The sequence below is a fragment of the Enhydra lutris genome, unplaced genomic scaffold (genome assembly GCF_002288905.1).
Source record: "Enhydra lutris kenyoni isolate GAN:26980312 unplaced genomic scaffold, ASM228890v2 scaffoldscaffold2, whole genome shotgun sequence".
NCBI classification, from domain to species: domain Eukaryota; kingdom Metazoa; phylum Chordata; class Mammalia; order Carnivora; family Mustelidae; genus Enhydra; species Enhydra lutris.
This window is the reverse complement of record NW_019154086.1, coordinates 5,605,376-5,623,899: the sequence shown is the minus strand read 5'-3', so window position 1 is coordinate 5,623,899 and position 18,524 is coordinate 5,605,376. Positions and strand designations below refer to the sequence as shown.

The window sequence follows — 18,524 nt, the reverse complement described above, 5'->3', positions numbered from 1 at the left end:
GTCTATATTACTTTCTCTTAAGCACTATTCACTGTTACTCCCCAAACCCTGGCTGACACAAGGGAAAATGTAATTAATACTATAGCTATAATACAGAAGCTCCATGAAGAACAGACCAGAGAAGTAGAACGAGCAGGAAAGAAGTAAAGTTAGGATGACAGTAAACTTGGGTGGAGTCCAAGGATGTCCCATACAGGAAGTAGCATTTGAGAGCTGAGGTGTAAAGAATACGTGAGGCTTAAAAGATGGACAAAAAGTGGAAAGACTTTATAAGAAGGGGCAGGGCAAACAAAAATACAGAAATGGGCTTCACAAGACATCTAGGAAAGGTCAGAACCAGAGAGTAGTTTGGGGCCAGATTTGTGGGAGTCTTGGGTGCCAAGCTAAGGACATTGATTTGAAATTGTTAAAGATTTCCTGAATGGTGGAGTACCGAAATCAAGTCTGTTTTCTAAAGGCCACTTTGGCAACAAAATGGAAGACAACTTAGAATTAGGCCAGAGCTCAGTTAACATTACACATAAATTATGTTCAAATCATTCTATGGGTAGCTCAATTATTTAGAGAAGACTACATTTTAGAATCTATTTTAATGGGAGATTTTTCAGGCCAACCAGAGTGGCCAAATCTGGACTGCATTAAAAAGTACAAATTTGGAAGCATGGGTACCCTTGGTGTTGCTTCTGCAAGAGTAGTAAAGAGCCAACATTTTGACTGAGAACCAGGGAAGTGATTTCGCTTGAATTCATACTCTTGATATTATTGTCACATTTTGGAAATTCCACAGTTGATCTTAGCAGAAATCCTATTTTTGGTTCTAAGTGACTATATATTTGCAAAATTCTGATTTATATTTAAATGTATGCTATAAATGCATGCCACACACACACACACACACGTATGTATATACACATACACAAGTATGTTCATCCTATGTTCACATTCAAATAAACAGGCTTTAAAAAGAAAAACACAAAAAGTATATTAAAATCTCCAATTACTAGCCTAAAATTAAGTAGAAAAAAAAATCCAAGAGATTGCTGGTTCCTAGATTTCCGTGAGGGTTGTTCTTTACCACACATTTATTTCCATTTGCTTCATGGGCTTTAATGAGTTCATAGTGTCAACACCTGTCTCTTTTTTTAAAAAAGGGAGAAAATCTAATTCTCAAATTTGAGACCCATTCCTTTCTCCTGGGATGTCCTTTGATATTTTATTAGTTCTATTTTTGACAGGTTTCTGGGCTGGGTTTCTGTTTGCCCAAGGAGGAGTAAGTGGGTACTGCTCCATTCTGTTTCATCTTATGACAGCAAGGAACAGTGAGGGTCATCTTCAGAACATTCCTTGACCCCAGGCACCATCTGTGGTTCCAACCGCATAGCCTCAGTAGAGAGCAGAAGAAGCCTGTACAGTAGCATCACCACCAGACTCAGAGGAGATCCAGTTCTATTCCTAAGTGTCTACAAGAGGGCCATGTCCACAGTTCTTTGTAAGAACTCCTATTTTATTGAGTGCTTACTGTATGCTAGGCACCATCCTACTTATCTTATATGATTTATTTAAATCTCCATAATTACTCTCTAATATAATAATGGTCCCTATTTCATTTTATTTTTAAAGATTTTATTTGAGAGAAAGAGAGGGAGAGAGCACAGCAGGTGGAAAGGCAGAGAGAGAAACAGACTCCCCACTTAGCAGGCCCCCCCCCCGAAGTGGGGCTTGATCCCAGGACCCCAGGATCATGACCTGAGCTGAAGGCAGACATTCATCTGACTGAGCCCCCAGGCCCACCAGTGGTCCTTATTTTAGAGAAGAAAAAAAAAAAAACCAAGGTTTATGAAATTTAGATGATTCTTTCAGGGGCACACAGCTAGTGAGTGGGTGACTCTGATTTTTAGCATATTTAATAATGTGACACAGCTATTAGAGTCACTGGATATGTGAACCTGGGGAAATCAGAAGATAAGGCCTTTCCTCTGCAACAGTGCCTCTCAAACCTGGCTACCTGTCAGAACCACCTGAGAAGCCTACGTACATTGAAACCCAGGACTCACCCGAGACCAGTTAAGTCAGCATCTCTTTGGAAATTCAGGAATCAAAATATTTTAAAGCTTCCTGGGGGTTCGCATGTACGGTCAAGGTTAAGAACTGCTGTTCTGTGAATGTAATTTTATTGTTAGAAATGAAGACTATCTTAAGAAGCAGCTAAACTTGTTGGATAATTATTGCAAAAGGAAGAAAAGTTTATAACTCTGCTAAATCCGAAATCAACCACGCTTGGCAGACACTCTCTATTGCTGAAGTGGACAAAATGAAGGAACTTTACCCAACAGGTCGACTTATTCAGCTTTGTGGCAAGGCAGGGATACATTCTGTAACTCGCACTGGCAGAACCAACAGCACACAGTTTTACCCCAAATCAGGGGTCAAGAGCCTCTTTTCCATGATCAAGGTCACCAGTAGTAACAACTACCCTAAGAAGTTTTGATCCAAAATTGTCTCTTTATGCTTTATGTGCCAAGAATTCTGGGACCTTAACCAAACACTTGTTCCTAGTGTTTAAGCACATTCAAAGCCTTTTTAAGGAGAAAATCTGGCCCAACTCACAGGCACCTTCACTGCCACGCTTGTGTGGGAGAGGGATACCCTCCAACTGAACAAGCAGACAAATTAGCAGATTCAGTGTTTACAGCAGAACGGCAGTGGTGCTGCCTAAACCAGAACCCAAAGTTGATGGGCCATCTTCTAGCTAAGAACACTGAGTATGTGAGCACTAGTCAGACCATTAAACTCTGAAATAACTATAACTTGACATTTTGAAATGGGAACCTGAAAACCCATAAATGACCGTGAAATTATAAGTGAATAATGACTCTCCACGCCTCAAAGTCCCCCAAGTGCATCTCAGACTGAACACATGCAGCCACTGCCTGAGGTTCCGGTTTAAATGCAGATTCTGATTCAGCAGGGACTGAGTCCGGGCCTGACATTCTGCATTTCAGGCAAGACCCTCGGTGACACTAATTATGCAGGTGCATGGACCTCACTTTTGATGAGAAGGCCTTCAGTAACGCTCTTGTGTATTTGTGGTTGACTAGTAAGGCCTGCCTGTCACAACATACACAAAACCATGATGCTGAGGCTAGAGGAATATAGTCCATAGACTGAGAAGACTGAAAATGACTTAAACCTGGGAGACAAAGACACAGGGGAAAAGAGGAAGTTGGCACATGAAAGGGGGAAAAAACCAACAACAACATCTAGATTTTCCTTCTTTCGATGATGGCTGGGAAGTATGAATAAGTTTTCTAAGTATTCCAGGGAGTCAAGAACACAGTGAGGTGCCCAAAAGCAAGAGTGGAGTTTCCCAAGGGTTCTGGAAAGATGGAGAATGAGGTGAGAACAGAGATGCCAGATCCAGGAGCAGTGCATCAAAAGGCCCACCTTTTCATCCAGGAGGAGTCAGGCCCCAAAGGGGAATGTGGGGAACATGTGTAAGAAGCCCAGCTTCGGAAGCATTGACACATTCTCCCAGCTACGCTTCTTTTCCTGTGCACTGTTTCTGCCCAGCCTAGAGCCACTGCCTGGAATAAATTCAACATTCAATAAAGGTTCATGGAATGAAGGAGGACTAGAAAAGGCACTGGGATTATTGTGCTTGTCCCATATGTATTTCCAGGGGCATAGGGAGAAAAGCTGGACCAGTGGTGGACAACCCTGGCTGCATGGTGGACTCACATGGTGAGCTTTAAACACCACTGATGCCTGGATCCTACACCTACAGATTATGACTCAGTGATCCTGGGGGTGGGGTGGGGTTATGTGTGGAGAGGGCACTGGACGGGTTCAAAGCCTCCCAGGTATTTCTAGTGCACAGCCAAGGCTGAGGACCTCTGAGGTCTGAGAATCTACTGAGGGGAACCAGTGGAGGTGGTTAATTCTGCACAGTGCTACATATAGAATAAGAGAAAATGACTTTACATCAAAAGTAGAGGGTTTGGGGGCTCATATCCGAGAACCCTCTTTAAGAAACTGAGAATTTCTGTTTCACCATAAGTGCTCTGAATGACTGGTACGGCTTATTTGTACAAGGGACATTGGTATTGATAGCAAAACTTCCCACTTTTTCTTCAAATAATTTGGCCTCATTAGTCATAGCCCACATGAAGGGGGAGGAATGGATCAGACAATCTGCATCTTCTTGTGACTCAAAGTGTGGCCTGTGGACCAGCAGCATCAGCAGCCTGGAAGCTTGTCCAAAATGCAGTATCTCAGAACTCTCCCAGACCTACTGAGTCAGAATTGGCATTTTAACAAGATCTCCAGGAGATTCGTGTGCATGTTCAAACCTGAGAGCTACTGTTCCGTAGAAGCCTATCCCTATCCATAGATTCTGACTGCTGGTGGGTAGAGGCCTAGTCGTCAGAATGAAAGGAAGGCCAGCTGTGCGGCAAGAGACGTGAGGGAGAAATAGCGGTGGTTTCCTTCCGAGATGGAAATGATGACAATGAGACATGACCCTTTATGGACCCAGGACTTCAAGAACATTGGATTAACTCTCACTCCACTGGCTCATGTAAATAATAAGGTTTCAATGAAGCTTACTTAGAGCCTTACATTGTTCCATAAACCAGACCTAAACATTTTCTCTGGCTCCTGTATTAACACTGACAGGTTTGAATTTTGAGCTGTAATTTACCTACATCTTAAAGTCAGAGACTTTGCGTTGATCTGATTCTAATGAAATATATTTCTGAATAGCACAATTTATCTGATTCATGCTTCTTAAGTGTGCTTTAAAATTTTGCTCTATTATAGTTTAATTGACATGCAAATATATAATATATACATTAATCCCTCTGCTGTTTCACTGAAGGCTGAGCTCCAGTGGGTACTTTTTGTTTAATTTACTGGAACTGGATTGAAGCAAACTGAATTTGACCTGGGATTGAGTACTTTGGTTCTAATTCTCATTCTACCATTGACCTTCTGTGTGACCTTGGGGAAATCACTGAGCAATTCTCAGTGATTGAACACAGGGACTCAGTGTTCTCATTGTAAAATGGGTAGGAGTTAGATCTGATGGTGCCTTAAAATTTCTCCCAGGTGTAAAAAAAGTCTACAAAATCTAGCAACCATGGACTGATGTCGAAAATGTTTAATTTCTTGGAGAATTAAAAGTTAAAATTGATGCTTTATCATTTTTTCCCTTTCTGAAAAAGCTGATAGCTTTTTCAGAAAGGGAAGCCTTGACAAATTATGGAAAAATAATCGCCTCTCCCCGAATATCAGGATTAGGACAATAACCCCATTATATCTCTATTTGAAGCTGTTAGAGGAAGGTCAGTAGGAGGCCTCCCCATGAGCTCATGCCCTCTGAGGTTGAAAAGAAACCTGTTTCAGCCTAGAAACTAAGATTAGTTTCTAAGATTAGAAGGGCTAAGATGGTCATTTAATCAACTGGACATCCAGGGAAAGAAAACTCAATTGCTTTGAAGTCAATTCTGTTCTATCTTGGGCAGATCTGACCATTAGGCATCAATGAATCCCTTGCTTTAAGTCCTTCTTTGATGATTTTCTTCCCTTAGTCCTAGGGCTACTTCTGGAAACCATTCAAAATTAACTACACACCTCCTCCCCCAACAGCACTTTTTATTTATTTAATTATTTGAATCCTCCCTTCTCCTGCAAACAGCCATAGTACTCGCAGGCACTTTTTCATAACCCTGCTGTAAGGCCCCTCACCATACTGGCCGCACTTCTCAAACACCTCCCGGTTTGTCCCTATCCATCGTACACTGTGGTGCCTAGGGACGAATTCAGCTCTCAAAGGAATCGGATCAGGGTAGACAGAATGTGGGTACCAGTTTGCCTTGTGACATACTGTGAGACTATTAATACATCCGATGATCACAATCAGTTGTTTGGTTAAATAAGATAATGTATCAAAAGAAATCTTCCCAGCCCCTAGAAGTCTTGCTTCTGGAAAGTACTGAACAACACAGGAACACCTCATGATATACTGTGTGCCAGCTAGTCTCCAAAGAGCACTGTCCACAGTCTCCCTGCGCCCTGTGTGAGCTGCTCTCCCATGAGAAGCTCAGTTCATCCTCTCACCCGTTGCATCTGGGCCAGCCCAGTGGAATGTGGAGACAGTTCTGTTTAGGGACCTCAGAGTCCAGATGTTAAAAAGGCCTGCTTTTATGCTCTTGGGAGTCCGGGGCCACATGTAAGAAGTCCAGGCTAGCCGGCTGGAGAAAAAGGCCACGTGGAGAGGCCCTGGGAGATGACAAAGCACTTAGGGAGAAAGCAATCCCATGGAGGAACGCTGAGGTAACAGCATGGCAGTGAGTAAGCCTGCTGGACCCTGTGAGGCATCCCACCTGAAGCCCCACACACCGCAGAGCCCAGCCATCCCCGCTGGGCCCCGTCCAGATTCCCAAGCAACAGAATCACGGGAAAAAACAAAATGGCTGTTATAATGCACGAGGCTAAAGTTGTTTTGATGCAGCAGTAGATAACTGGATTGAACAGATAATTGTTAGGGTGAGGAGAACAGCATACGAAATAGCCTCACGTGTCTATTTTACACACATGCTCATGCAGACGCACGTAGTGGTTATCACTGGGAGACAGGATCGTGGGTAGCTTTACATTTCATCTGTTTTCATTTTTATACTTGTTTTTATTTTGTGACAAAAATATTCTTAATATCACAGTATGTTTTTTAAAAGCATTTTACTGAATCACATTAAGCTTACCAGATAGAAACGTATCAACTCTGTGTGTGTGAGCATATAAAATACTTATCTCCCCATCTCCAAGGGCAATTTTAACATGGCCTCCCCCCAACAGCAGAAGGCCACCAGGAAGGTATAGGGGTTTTGTTATATAAACAGAATACACCGAGAGCCTCTTATCCTGAAATTCTTGGCCCCTCCTACCTGGTAACCCCCCTGGGGAAAGTTCCCCATTCTTGGGCTATACACTTTGGCTATTCCACTACCAAGAAGCTCCTGTTTATGTAGTTACGGAAGAGCAGTTGCTATGGTAATGCAATCTGACTGAATACCAGCATGTGTCTAAAATTGGTAGAAGTGCCTTTTCCAGGGTTTCCTCTGAGGATTAACCATTTTCCAAGAACTGTAGCTTTTTTCCCTCTCCTGTTACAATAACAGCTCCAGGGCACCTTGTCCAGTCCCGGGAACCTTGTTCAGTCCCGGGACACAAACAAGATGAGGAGGGGTCAGAAAAGGACAAAGCTGATGGTTGAAAAAAAGACCCAAGCCACAAAGGAACCCCTTCCTAGTAAATACTCTGGTTTCTTTTTGACCCCTGCCTCCTGTACTGCTTTGCCACATGTGGACCCCTCTGTTCCTCTGCTCCCTTTACCCACTACTCTTTTTGCCAGGCCATCTTGCAGGTTCTTCTGTCTTCTTCTGACTCCTTTCCCTTCTCTGACCGGAGGCTGCAGGCAGACCCTTAGCCCTCATGTGCTTGCTATCTGAAGTGCTTTCATTCTTGTTGTCATCCCCTCCTTGCTGCCTCCACACAATGATTCCCATGTCAGAGCTGGAGCCTAGCTCTCCTTCCCACTCTCTTCCCATCACCAGTCCTCCCAGGCCCATAGGAAACCTCACTTGCAAAGCAGTGTCCTCCACAATGGGCACTTATTTATCATTCTTGCCCCCAATCCTTTCTTACCACCACCACCACGGGTCCTAGGCTCCGACTCTGTGACATGCTTGCAGTACCATGATGACCACTCTTCCCTGCCTTCCCAACTACTCCCTCTGCCTGCAGTGCTCTCCCCTACTCCCTCCTCCTAGTGTTTCCGGCATCTGGAAACCAGCCCTGTGTCAGGAAGCCTCCAACCAGGCTAGGCGAGGTCTCCTCCTCGGTGCTCCCCACTCCTTAGCACCTGTCATACGGAGCATCATCGTTTGAGTCCCAGCTATATCTCCCTACTAGGTGGGGAGCTCCTTGAGGGCAGGGCTTGCATGTCCCTCATTGCTGGTTCCCTGGAACCTGGAGTGTCTGAATATAGAAGGGGAGATGTCATCACTATCCCCAAATCAACCTTGCCAAACTGTCCCCACCAGCCTTAAATAATAATGTCAGCATCTGCCCTGGGTCCACAGCCTCCAGGGATTATCTCTGCTGGCTTCCATTCGTTCTTCCAGCACAGGTTTCCATAGGTCAGCATTTGTTCATTGCCACAGTCCTCCCTAGCCCTGATACTCAGCTCAGACTAGATTTCATCCCACGGACCCTGCTCTACCTCCCTTATCTAGCAGCTTCTATATTCAGGCCACCAGATCCATGGCCCTGAACTCAGCCACCTTGGTCCCAAGCCATGCTTTGACCCAAGGCCTCCTACTAAACCCACCCTCCTCTCCCTCTCTCCACAGAGCCCATAGGTTCTCCTCACCACCCATACACAACCCTCTCTGTGCCTCTCTCCCTTTGTTTCTGTTGTTTCTCGCCCTCCCCCACTATCTACATAGTACTCACATTTCACACTTCTGTCCTCCATAGAGGTCCTCCCAGCTGAATCCTCTGTTGTGGGGTAAATTGTATCCCCTCCCGCACAGAATCATATGTCGAAGACTTGACCCCGGCCCCAGTGCCTCAGACTATGACCTTATTGGGAAATAGGATCCTTACTGATGTAGCTAGTTAAGATAAAGTCATACTGGAATAGGGTGGGTCTAATCCAATATGACTGTGTCCATATAAAAAGGGAAATCTGGATATGGACACACACACACACACACACACACACACACACACACACTTAGGGAGAATGTCATGGAGAGACAGGGAGAAGGCAGCCATCTACAAGCCAAGAACAGAAGCCTAGAACACATTCTTCCCTTACAATCCTCAGGAGGAACCAACCCTGCTGATATCTTGACTTTGCACTTCTAACCTCCAGAACCATTAGATACTTACTGTGGTTCTAAGCCAACCAGATTGTGAGTACTTTGTCACAGGAACCTAGCAAACTAATATACTCCCCCATACCAATTTCCCTTAGCTTTCAATTCCCTTCTCCCTTATGTGCTCAGTTTAGATAGCTCTGCCAGAGGTATTTGCCTGCTGCCTTAACCTGCTCTTTGCTTGTGTTATCAACACATTTCTGATTCCCAAACCAGATTCTGATTCCTCAAGAGCAAACCTTTTCTTTGTGCTTCCTTTTCATCCCTGACAGGGCCCAGTACTTGGATGAGTGTGTTGAACTACATGCAATTTACCCCAGAAGATGACACCTTGCTCCTTGTCAATACATTATAGAGTCTCTCTAAGCCCATCCAGGTCAGACAGGAGGCCATGGGCTTTAGGGATCCAAGAGGGAAACTGACCAGAAGTCCCATGGGGGTTTCTGGTTGACTGGGAGGAGCACAGCGTCATGAGTGTCAGGTTTGGGAGGAATCACAGGAAGAGATCATCTAGTCCAACTCTTTCATCATGCAGAAGAGGACAGAGGCTCTGGAGGGCTCGAGGCTGTCACATCAACAGAGAGCAAGAGCCGCAGGTGGTACTGGAACCCAATCATTAGATTCCCAGACCAGTACTGTGGACAAGAGCTGCTGGCCCCGTGGGAGCAGGGCAGGCTGCCAAAAGGGCACACAAGAGCTCCCTGGGCAAGCTTTGTAGGGCAGGTCAACTTGCCAGAAGCCTAGTGATTTACAAAAGCGCCAGTATAATTAACAGGAAGGGAGAGGTGATTAGAACAAAGGACAGGGCAGGCATGCCACGGAGAGGTCTGCCCAGCAAAGGGCTCTTGTAAAATGCTGGGGTCACTGCACAAACACTATGGTCACCGCGTGTGCCGAGGGCAGTGGTCCAGTGGAGTTCCAGCCCAGGAAAATTCCCATCTTGTCAGGATTAGGAGTAGCCTAGGGAGGGCCCAGCTGTTGTGCCCCCATGGGAACACTGGCCTTGTCATCAGTGTGTGCTGATGCACTGCAATTGTTCCTGGGTATAACCACCAGGAAACCAAGAGCCCCCATTGAAAGGTCAGGCTTATTCAGAACAAAGTCAAGAAAGAGACACACATCAGAATTCTATATCTTACTGAAAAAAGGCCCTGGGTCCAAACACAAGAGTATACTAAAGCCAGTGACTGAGTAACCTTATACTATGCAGCCTTCAGCCTTTCAAAAATTATGTTATAATAACAGGTGTTAATGACTTGACAAAATACCATATTATGTTAGGCAGAAAATGTAGACTAAAAAAAAAAAAAAAAAAGGCACCGTATACTCAGGAAATCAACCACATAACACAATAAGCACAGGAGGGCAGTGCTCCAAAATGTTCGTGAGTTTGGCTGTGATTTTCAACCTATTCTTTATTTTTTCCCTTGTATATTCCAAATTTCTATGGTGAGTGGGTATCATTTATAGAGTGTAAAGATAATTGTTTTTATGTTTAAGGACACTGGTTCTGTGTTTATAAGGAAATATAACCTGTCCCAACCTCATTCTCTGTGGCTTTGCAACAATTACACCACTGGGCTCTCTCCAGAAATGTTCTCCCCCACCCAAGAAGAAATCCTGCCCCAGGTGGGTCAATCCATTTACTCACACTCTGAATATTTCTGGAGTTGGTCAAATTCTTCCGGCGTGAGGGAGACCCACCGTTCTTCACTCATCTTTAAGCTGGGTGTGAGTGCTTGAGGCCGGCGATGGAGTTTTGGTCACCAGGGTGAAGCTGAGGCCCAGCCCAGGGCCTGGCTCATTGCAGGCAGGTGATGGACTGGTCCTTTGGAAGACTCTGAGGACCCGCAGGTCACTGGCGGTGGTGGGCCCCTTTCAGCAGATGCGAGAAGGCCTGTGCTAGTGCTCCAACAGCATGCTTCTATCTGTAGTCAAGGTCGTCAGAAATCCTGTCTCCTCCTGGGCAGAATTAGAAAAGACATTGTGTATGGGAGGGTTAGAATTCGTAAGTCACCCTTTCTTACATAAGAAATCCCCAACTGTTCTCTGGGGAAAGACCTACAGGAGGTAGTGGTTCCCAGGGTGTGCGTAGGGGTCTCCTCAGGGAAGTCTGTAGAGGACGTACGGACCAGACCAGCACAATTCCAGTTGGGTGCCTGTCTGAATTGGTACTCACACTCTACCACTCAGGAAATTTTACATGTCTCACAGGAAAGGTGTAGTAGGACCACCTGAGGGCATCCTCAAGGTGTGAAAATGCCTCAGGCTATCAGATGCCTCATGAGTTAAGTAGGGGCAGTACTTATCTGCTGTGATTTGAAAGCTAAGCCAGTCTCTCCTCCATGGATTTCTAAATTCCACCATTACTTTGGACATCTAAATACCCCCAAGGCTGGCTAACATCCCAGTGACTGAGGTGGTTTTCTACGAAGGTGATTGGAGGAAAGACCTGTCCTCCCCAGTGCAGGGGAACTTGTGGGAGGGAAAGGGGATGGATTCAGACAGAAGAAGCTTAGCATCTTTTCTGTGGAGCCCCTCCTAGCACGGTGAGCTCTGGCAGTCAGTCATACCCTCAGTCATGAAGTTCACTGAGCGAGTTCTGAAACTGATGTGGTGGGTCAAGGCCAGCATTTAAAAACACCAATAGGGGCACCTGGGTGGCTCAGTGGGTTAAAGCCTCTGCCTTCGGCTCTGGTCATGATACTGGGGTCCTGGGATCGAGCCCCGAATCGGGCTGTCTGCTGGGCAGGGAGCCTGCTTCCTCCTCTCTCTCTGCCTGCCTCTCTGCCTACTTGTGATTTCTGTCTGTCAAATAAATAAATGAAATCTTAAAAAAAAAAAAAAAAGCACCAAATAGAATAGGATAGAGTGGGATGGTATGAAATGGAGTCGAAAATAAGAGCACATCTCCTTTCATAATACGTGTTTATTGATCATAATGTAAAAATGTATTTCTTATTCTGGGTTGAGGTTTAAAAAAAAATGTTGGAAAGCCACCAGCCTAATAGGGAGAGAAATACAGACCGATGTTACCAAAGAAGCTTGATTTTCATAAAACAGGATCTACACTGGGGGGTCAGACATCAAGTTAAGTCTGGAAGCCTGGAGCCTATGAGGGACGGTGGAGGGGCTGGATGAGACCACCTGGTGAGGAGGCGGGTTTGTGCAGCTATCTGGGGGAGCTCGTGGACTTGGTTGGTGTGGACCTCAAGGATAGGCCAGAAGCTTAAGGGAAGAGGTGGGAAGGAGACTCTGGCTCTGGAAGGAGGACCTTCCACAATCAGAGCTCTCCGCCAGCAGGTGGGAATGCATGGCAAGGGGGTGAGGTGTCTGCATCCCCAGGAGCGCAAGTTCCAGTTTCTCTTCTTAAAATGTTCAATTCTCTCCCTAATCCACTGCCCATCTGGATTCTGCTCCTTGGTACCTGCTCTCCCCAGGGTCCCTGGGACACAACTGTCAAATCTAGTAGGCATCTTCAGGCCTTCCTTGCTTCATTTGCTTCTCTCTGCCACCTCTGCCAGGCAGGAAACCGTCCCCTGGAAATAATCTTATCTTTTGGAGTGTTCCCCCTCTGTCTCCTTCCACTTCTTTGGCCATCATTAAATACTGGCATTTCCCAAATCCCAACCTTGGCTCTCTCCTGGCTCCATATTCCTTCCCTGAGGGGCCTACTGCCACAGCTTCAGTGACCCCAGGCCCGCTGCCCCCAAGCCCTGAATTCTTTCCTCAGTCCAGAGCTGAATATCCAACTGTCTGCTGTGACTCCTCTGTGTGTCCCAGACCACCCCCAATCAGCACGTTCCCAGGGCCCCAACCTGCCCCTCCTCTACATTCTGGTCGCACCCTGAGATAGGCGAGGACGCAGGCCAGAAGCCCAAGGCTCAGCCTCAGCTGTTTCCCCTTCCTCTCCTGCCAAAGACAGGTGCCGCTCTCCAGAGTGACTGTCCATTGTGTGTCCCCTCCTCTGTCATGCCAGCTTCATCAGCTCAGACCCTCATCGTCTCACTCCCAGTCTCTACCAACGGTGTCCCGATGGGCTCCCTGCCTTGCCTTTTACTTTCCTGCCCTGGGTCTGTCTGCTCTAAATGGCCAACTAGTCCACATCTCTCCCGGCAATGAAATTCTTCAGTGGTTTTCTATGGCCTACAGAATAAAATGTAATCTTCTTTTTATGATACACAAAGCTCTTTAAGATCCACCCTCTGATGATCAATTCAGTCCAAAAGTGAGGGGTGACCTTTAGCAACATTTTCCATCATACCAGGGAATTCAACATTACCACCGATGTTACTATGGCTGTGGCTATCATTTGGAGAAGACTTACTGTACCCTACAAGCTTTACAGAGATAAGCCCATTTGTCCTCCCAATGAACATGTACGGTCAGCATTGCCTTCCCTATTTTTATGAGAAAAATGAGGCAAGGTGTTCTGTAAATATGGTGCAGAGAAAGAAGGAGCCTCCAAGCTTTTAAGCATGACTCTTTGGCCGTATCATTCTGCAAACTTCCAGAAACACGGAGGGAGGGCAGAGGGGACAGAGAGATGCATTGCCTGAGAGGAACTCCAAGTCAGAAGATAGGGGTTTGAAATGTGCTCTACCTCCTATTTGCTATTTGACATTAGACAAATTTTGTGTTTCTTGATTCTTGGTTTCTTCCCTTCAAAAATGGGGATACTAATAAAAATCTCACTGAGCTAGTGCTAGGAGTGAGTTAATATATGCAAAAACCAAAAAGAGAACCCCAAAACCTCACCTAACATAATGCCTAATATGCAGTGGCACTCAATAAGTAATCATCATTATCATCCTAATTGCAAATACAGCACTTAGCAATATGACTTAAGCGATCAGCTGATGGCAGTCGGGTGCAAAGTCTTTGTGCTGTGCGGCAGATTTCCGAACTTGATCTTCTGCTCCAAGCTGCTGCAATTTTATAATTGCTCACCAGACTTTATCCACGAGTTTTAGCATCCATTGATGATTCTTGCCTGGATTAATTATTTTATTATTTTATTTGTTTTTTAGGGAAAGGGAGAGTGCGCAAGTGGGGAAGGGTGCAGAGGGAGAGGGAGAGGGAGAATCTTAAACAGCCCCCACACCCAGGGCTGAATCCAGTGCAGACCTCTATGCCACGACCCTGAGATTACAACTTGCGCCAAATCAAGAGTTAGATGCTTAGTCGAATAAGCCACCTCGGTGGCATCCCTGGATTAATTATTATTATGAAAGAGAATTTCTAATTCGGTCACTCCCTCTGTATTTATTAGTTTGGATTCTACTGTAAGGAAGAGCTTTCTCTTCATTTCTTTATATCAGTTTACTTATACTTTTTATATTATAAATGCTATATATATATAAACTATAAATACATATGTAAATATCTATATAAATAAGTACGAATGTATATTATGTTTACATATTAGATATATATTTATTTATATTAACGGATTCTTATTTTATTCAGGGGATTATAATCCATCATTATCATTCTTGTTTTGATTGGAATTGTCCCAGATTTGGCCAGTGGAAGCTCATTCAAGTTGATTTCTTGTTCTTCAGACACCTCCCCGTCATTCTTTGAGTACATCTTTATTTTCTAGTACTACAAAATGTTTCAGTCTCAGCCTGCACTTCCTCAGTTGTCCTGAAATCAGTCATTTCTCCAAAGCACATATTCCTTTTGCTGGAGAATAGTATTTGAAATCGAGTTTTGGGCACTAGGTATGTGCAATGCTACTGGGGTGTTGTAGCTTCTAGACTTTATCAGGGCCTGGAAATACATGCAGGTATACACACACATCTCATCTCTGGCTGGCTGGCTGTCTACCCAGCCATCTGTTCATGTAAAAAACGCCAAGTTCATACTCAGACCTCCAGCCATAGTCCAATATTACTATGTCAACTCTAGACTTCTCATTCCATATTTTTCAGCTCTGTTCCCCAACAAACTTCATTTCCATTGTCTACAATATATTTATTTACTCAATCCTTAAATACACAGAAAGGAGTTTCAGAATTGCTAGCCACAACTCTGTGAAAACAAAAAAGAGTTGGAGATTTGTTAACAGTTCTTTTGTTTTTAGCCAACAAAGCACGTCTTCCAAGTCCTATTTGCAAAAGTTACTTAGATCCGTTCTTTCACACTTCTATTCATTTCTGTTTGTATTTCACTCTAGAGTTTTCCCCTCCATTCCCAAAGATTCTTTTTTTAATATGGTTTCTTCAGAGAGGACTGGCTGCCCCCATTCCTTTTACTCTGTGCCCATCCCTCTCTTTTCCATCTTATTCCCACTCATCCCCTCTAGTTTCGAGTTTATCTTTCCTGTTTATTTTTGCACCAATGAAGAGATTATTGGATATACTTTTATTTCCCCTTCTTTATTACACTCAAGACAGTCTTTTGTACATTGTTTTTTTCGCTTAACAATGTATCTCATGAATCATTCTGCATCTGCTCATTGAGATTTTTCTTAGTTAAAACTAAATTGGACCCCAACACTTATTTGCTTGAAAACCTTCGGTGGCTTCTCTTGGACTCTTTTGGGCAGGCTTTTTTTACCAGTTCCAGAAAAATCTGTTACCTGTGGTACAACTCACCTCCCCAACTTCACTCCAATTATCTCCTGCCCCACACACTCCACATTCCAGCCAAATCATCCTACTGTCTCCTCCTGGCACCAGGCCAAGCACATGGCACGTGGCAGCATCTCATAAACATCAGTTAGTGGACTGACAAACACACTGTGCCTTTAATCTACCAGGAATGTCCCTTGCTCTCTCCTCCCATAACAAACCACTACTCATATCTGGGTCCAGATTAAAAGGTCATTTCTCTTCTCCAGTTTTTTCCAACTCTGTGAGCAAACTGAGTTGTTCTCCCAGCTGTTCCCATAGAACATACAGGTCCTCTATGCTTCCCTCTTGTGCTGGCTGACAGTCCCATGCAGGAGACAGACACCCCAACCGATAGTTAACACACAGGATGGGAAGCGTGGCGGTACAGACAGGTACAGGCGACGAGGAGGCCCTCTTGTAGCAGCCACGGGGGCAAGGAAAGATGCATGAAGGAGCTGGGGAGGAGTAACAAGGTGAAGAGGTATATTTTGCAATAATTCAACAAATACTTATCATCATCCTTGGTGCGTGGTAGCTCAGTGCTTGGCTTCAGGGAGGAAGAAGCTGTCCCATTTCTCTCCATCGGGAGACATTAGGGGCCCAACAGTCCAGATGGTCACTGCTGACCACACTCCCATGTGACGGCCCCTCTGGTTTTCTGCCTTCGGCAGAGACGGCAGCCACCGCGCAAGAGGTTTGCTCCCCACATCACTCAGCACATCCCTTTCAGCAGCCCGCCTGACACGCCCCCTCGGCGGCCCTGTAGAGTACGCACAATCTTCTTATTACCACCCTGAATATCCTTCCTGACAGGGGAAAATGTAATGGGGTTTTCTAAATAACACTCAGATTGGGTATTGTCAGGCTTGGATGGGAGCAGAGTGTTTTACGTCCCGACAGCGATGCCGCTCTGAGCACTTGCTTCAGCTTCCCCGGGCTCCGGTGACCTTGTCTGTCAAATGACGGGGTGGGAAAAATGGCTGCTAACACATTTTCTAGCTCTGCAATTTCAGATCCCAGATCAAACTCTATTTGTTCTGTACAGATGTCAGCATGGAAATCACGAGTCAGAAGGAAGACGGCATATTCAATGGGTATTGACTCGAGCCCCAGGTCTCTATTCATCTGAATGAATCAGCCATAGCCAATTACCCAGAACAAACACCTCTTCATCTCCTCTTTGCTCTCATAAAAACATTAATTCATGAACACGGCATCAGATTGGGGGATCTTATTCGTATGCACCCAACGATTTATAACAAACCCATAATGAGTACTTTTCTCTATGGGAAGAATGACTAAGAGCTAGAAAGATATCAAACTTATGATGGGTCCCATCTTGATAACTGTCCTATCTCTGGCCTTGTGCTCCTGCTGATCCCTCTTAAACTCTGTAATTCCTATACTGCCTTTGGAGTTCAGTTCCAGGGTCACCTGCCCCAAGAAGCCCCCTTTAATGGCCTGGTCAGGCCTGGGCTTGTCTTCTCTGCTCTTCATGAGTTCCTGGGCACTTGCCACACTGAATATACCTCCCAACTTTCCCTGTGAGACTCTTGAGCTCCTTCAGGGCAGAAACAGTGTCCTCCTGCTTCCTTTGCGGCCCCAACAACTACAGGATTTATGACGGCTCAGTTCTTGACCAGTAGAAAGGTAGTTCTCAACCTTTTTTGACAGAGACCATTTGCATGGAGCAAAAGATCTTACCGTACCTGTTGGCACTTCCCAGTAGGAAAAGAAGTTTAATATTAAAATCCTAATTTTAATATGAAACTGCACACATTTTCATATGAAAATAAGGATCTGCAAATCTGTAACGAAACTACCATCTATAAACTTCTAACAGTCAACTTAACTTAACAGTATGCTCCGAGTTACTTAAGTTGTTTGAATTCCTTAATAAATTGTCAATAGGATAGTAGTTTATCATACCGGGGGTCCCTCCCAAACCATGCCTCCTGACACTCGTGCCCATTTTGGTCCCTTCCCCTTGTGTCTGGACTACGCCTGAGACTTGCTTTAACCAAGGGAAAGCAGTAGAAGTGGGACTGTGCCTGGGCAGCTTCTGCTTCTGTGTTCTTGGGAGCGCCGTGAACTGCCATGTCAGGCGCTCGGTCATCTTGCTGGTGAGATCACAGGGGCACCACGTGGACAGAGGGAGGCGGAACATCCTCTGGGGGAGAAGCAAGGAATCCAGCTGATGTTGAAACTGAAGACCCCACTCTGTGATCCTACGTAAGCCCTCCTGGCCAACAAGCAGTCTCTTAAGCTGTTCTGGCTGTGGTTCTGGACGCGGAAGACAAGAAGCTATTTTGGATCTGGCCCCTCTGCAGGCGTGATGTGGAGCAGAGAGAAGCTGTCCCTGCTGAGCCCTATCTGAATGCCTCATGCACAGAATGATTCTGAATAATACAATGATGGTTGAGCCACTGAATTCTTGGGCAGTTAATCATGCATTCACAGATCACTAAAACAACTACACAAGCCCTTCTGGGTGCAGAGAACGCGTGTACCTGTATAGCAAGAGAATATGCATGATTCATGCTCGAACTGCAACTTGCTTGTGTCTTAAAATCTAGTAACTGGAAAATTATAGGCCCCAAATATTTGTGAGGAAGATATGTGTCACTACACGCTGTTAGGTTAACCAAATACCCTCCACAGGCTAATATGATAATGATGAAGGTAAATGAACTCTGATTTCTAATTAAAAGGCAAGCCTAGCAGTCGCTGAACACCACGACCACTCAAAGCAAGCCTGATGCTGCAAGACGACATGACTTTCCCCCAGGTCTCAGCATTCTAACCGATTCTCTGAGTGAGGAGGCAGCAGTGGCTGAGTGTCGAAAAGCAGCCGGACCCCACAGATAACTGAATTAGAACCCCCTGGGGAACTTAGTAATGAGCTAATTTGAGTTTATGAATAGCAAATATGAGTAATCCCTAATAACTCATTTAACAAATT

The 18,524-nt window shown here is 45.1% G+C and overlaps 1 protein-coding gene across 2 annotated transcripts in view; it reads right to left on the bottom strand.

Moving 5' to 3' along the window:
* LOC111148844 (diacylglycerol kinase gamma) overlaps positions 1–10,660 on the bottom strand; it is a 159,471-nt gene extending 148,811 nt beyond the window's left edge. For both annotated transcript variants that reach the window (XM_022505659.1, XM_022505660.1), the window contains exon 1: positions 10,594–10,660. In XM_022505659.1, coding sequence (XP_022361367.1) covers positions 10,594–10,660 — 67 coding nt within the window. The remainder of the gene's footprint in view (positions 1–10,593) is intronic.
* Positions 10,661–18,524: the final 7,864 nt, after the last annotated feature.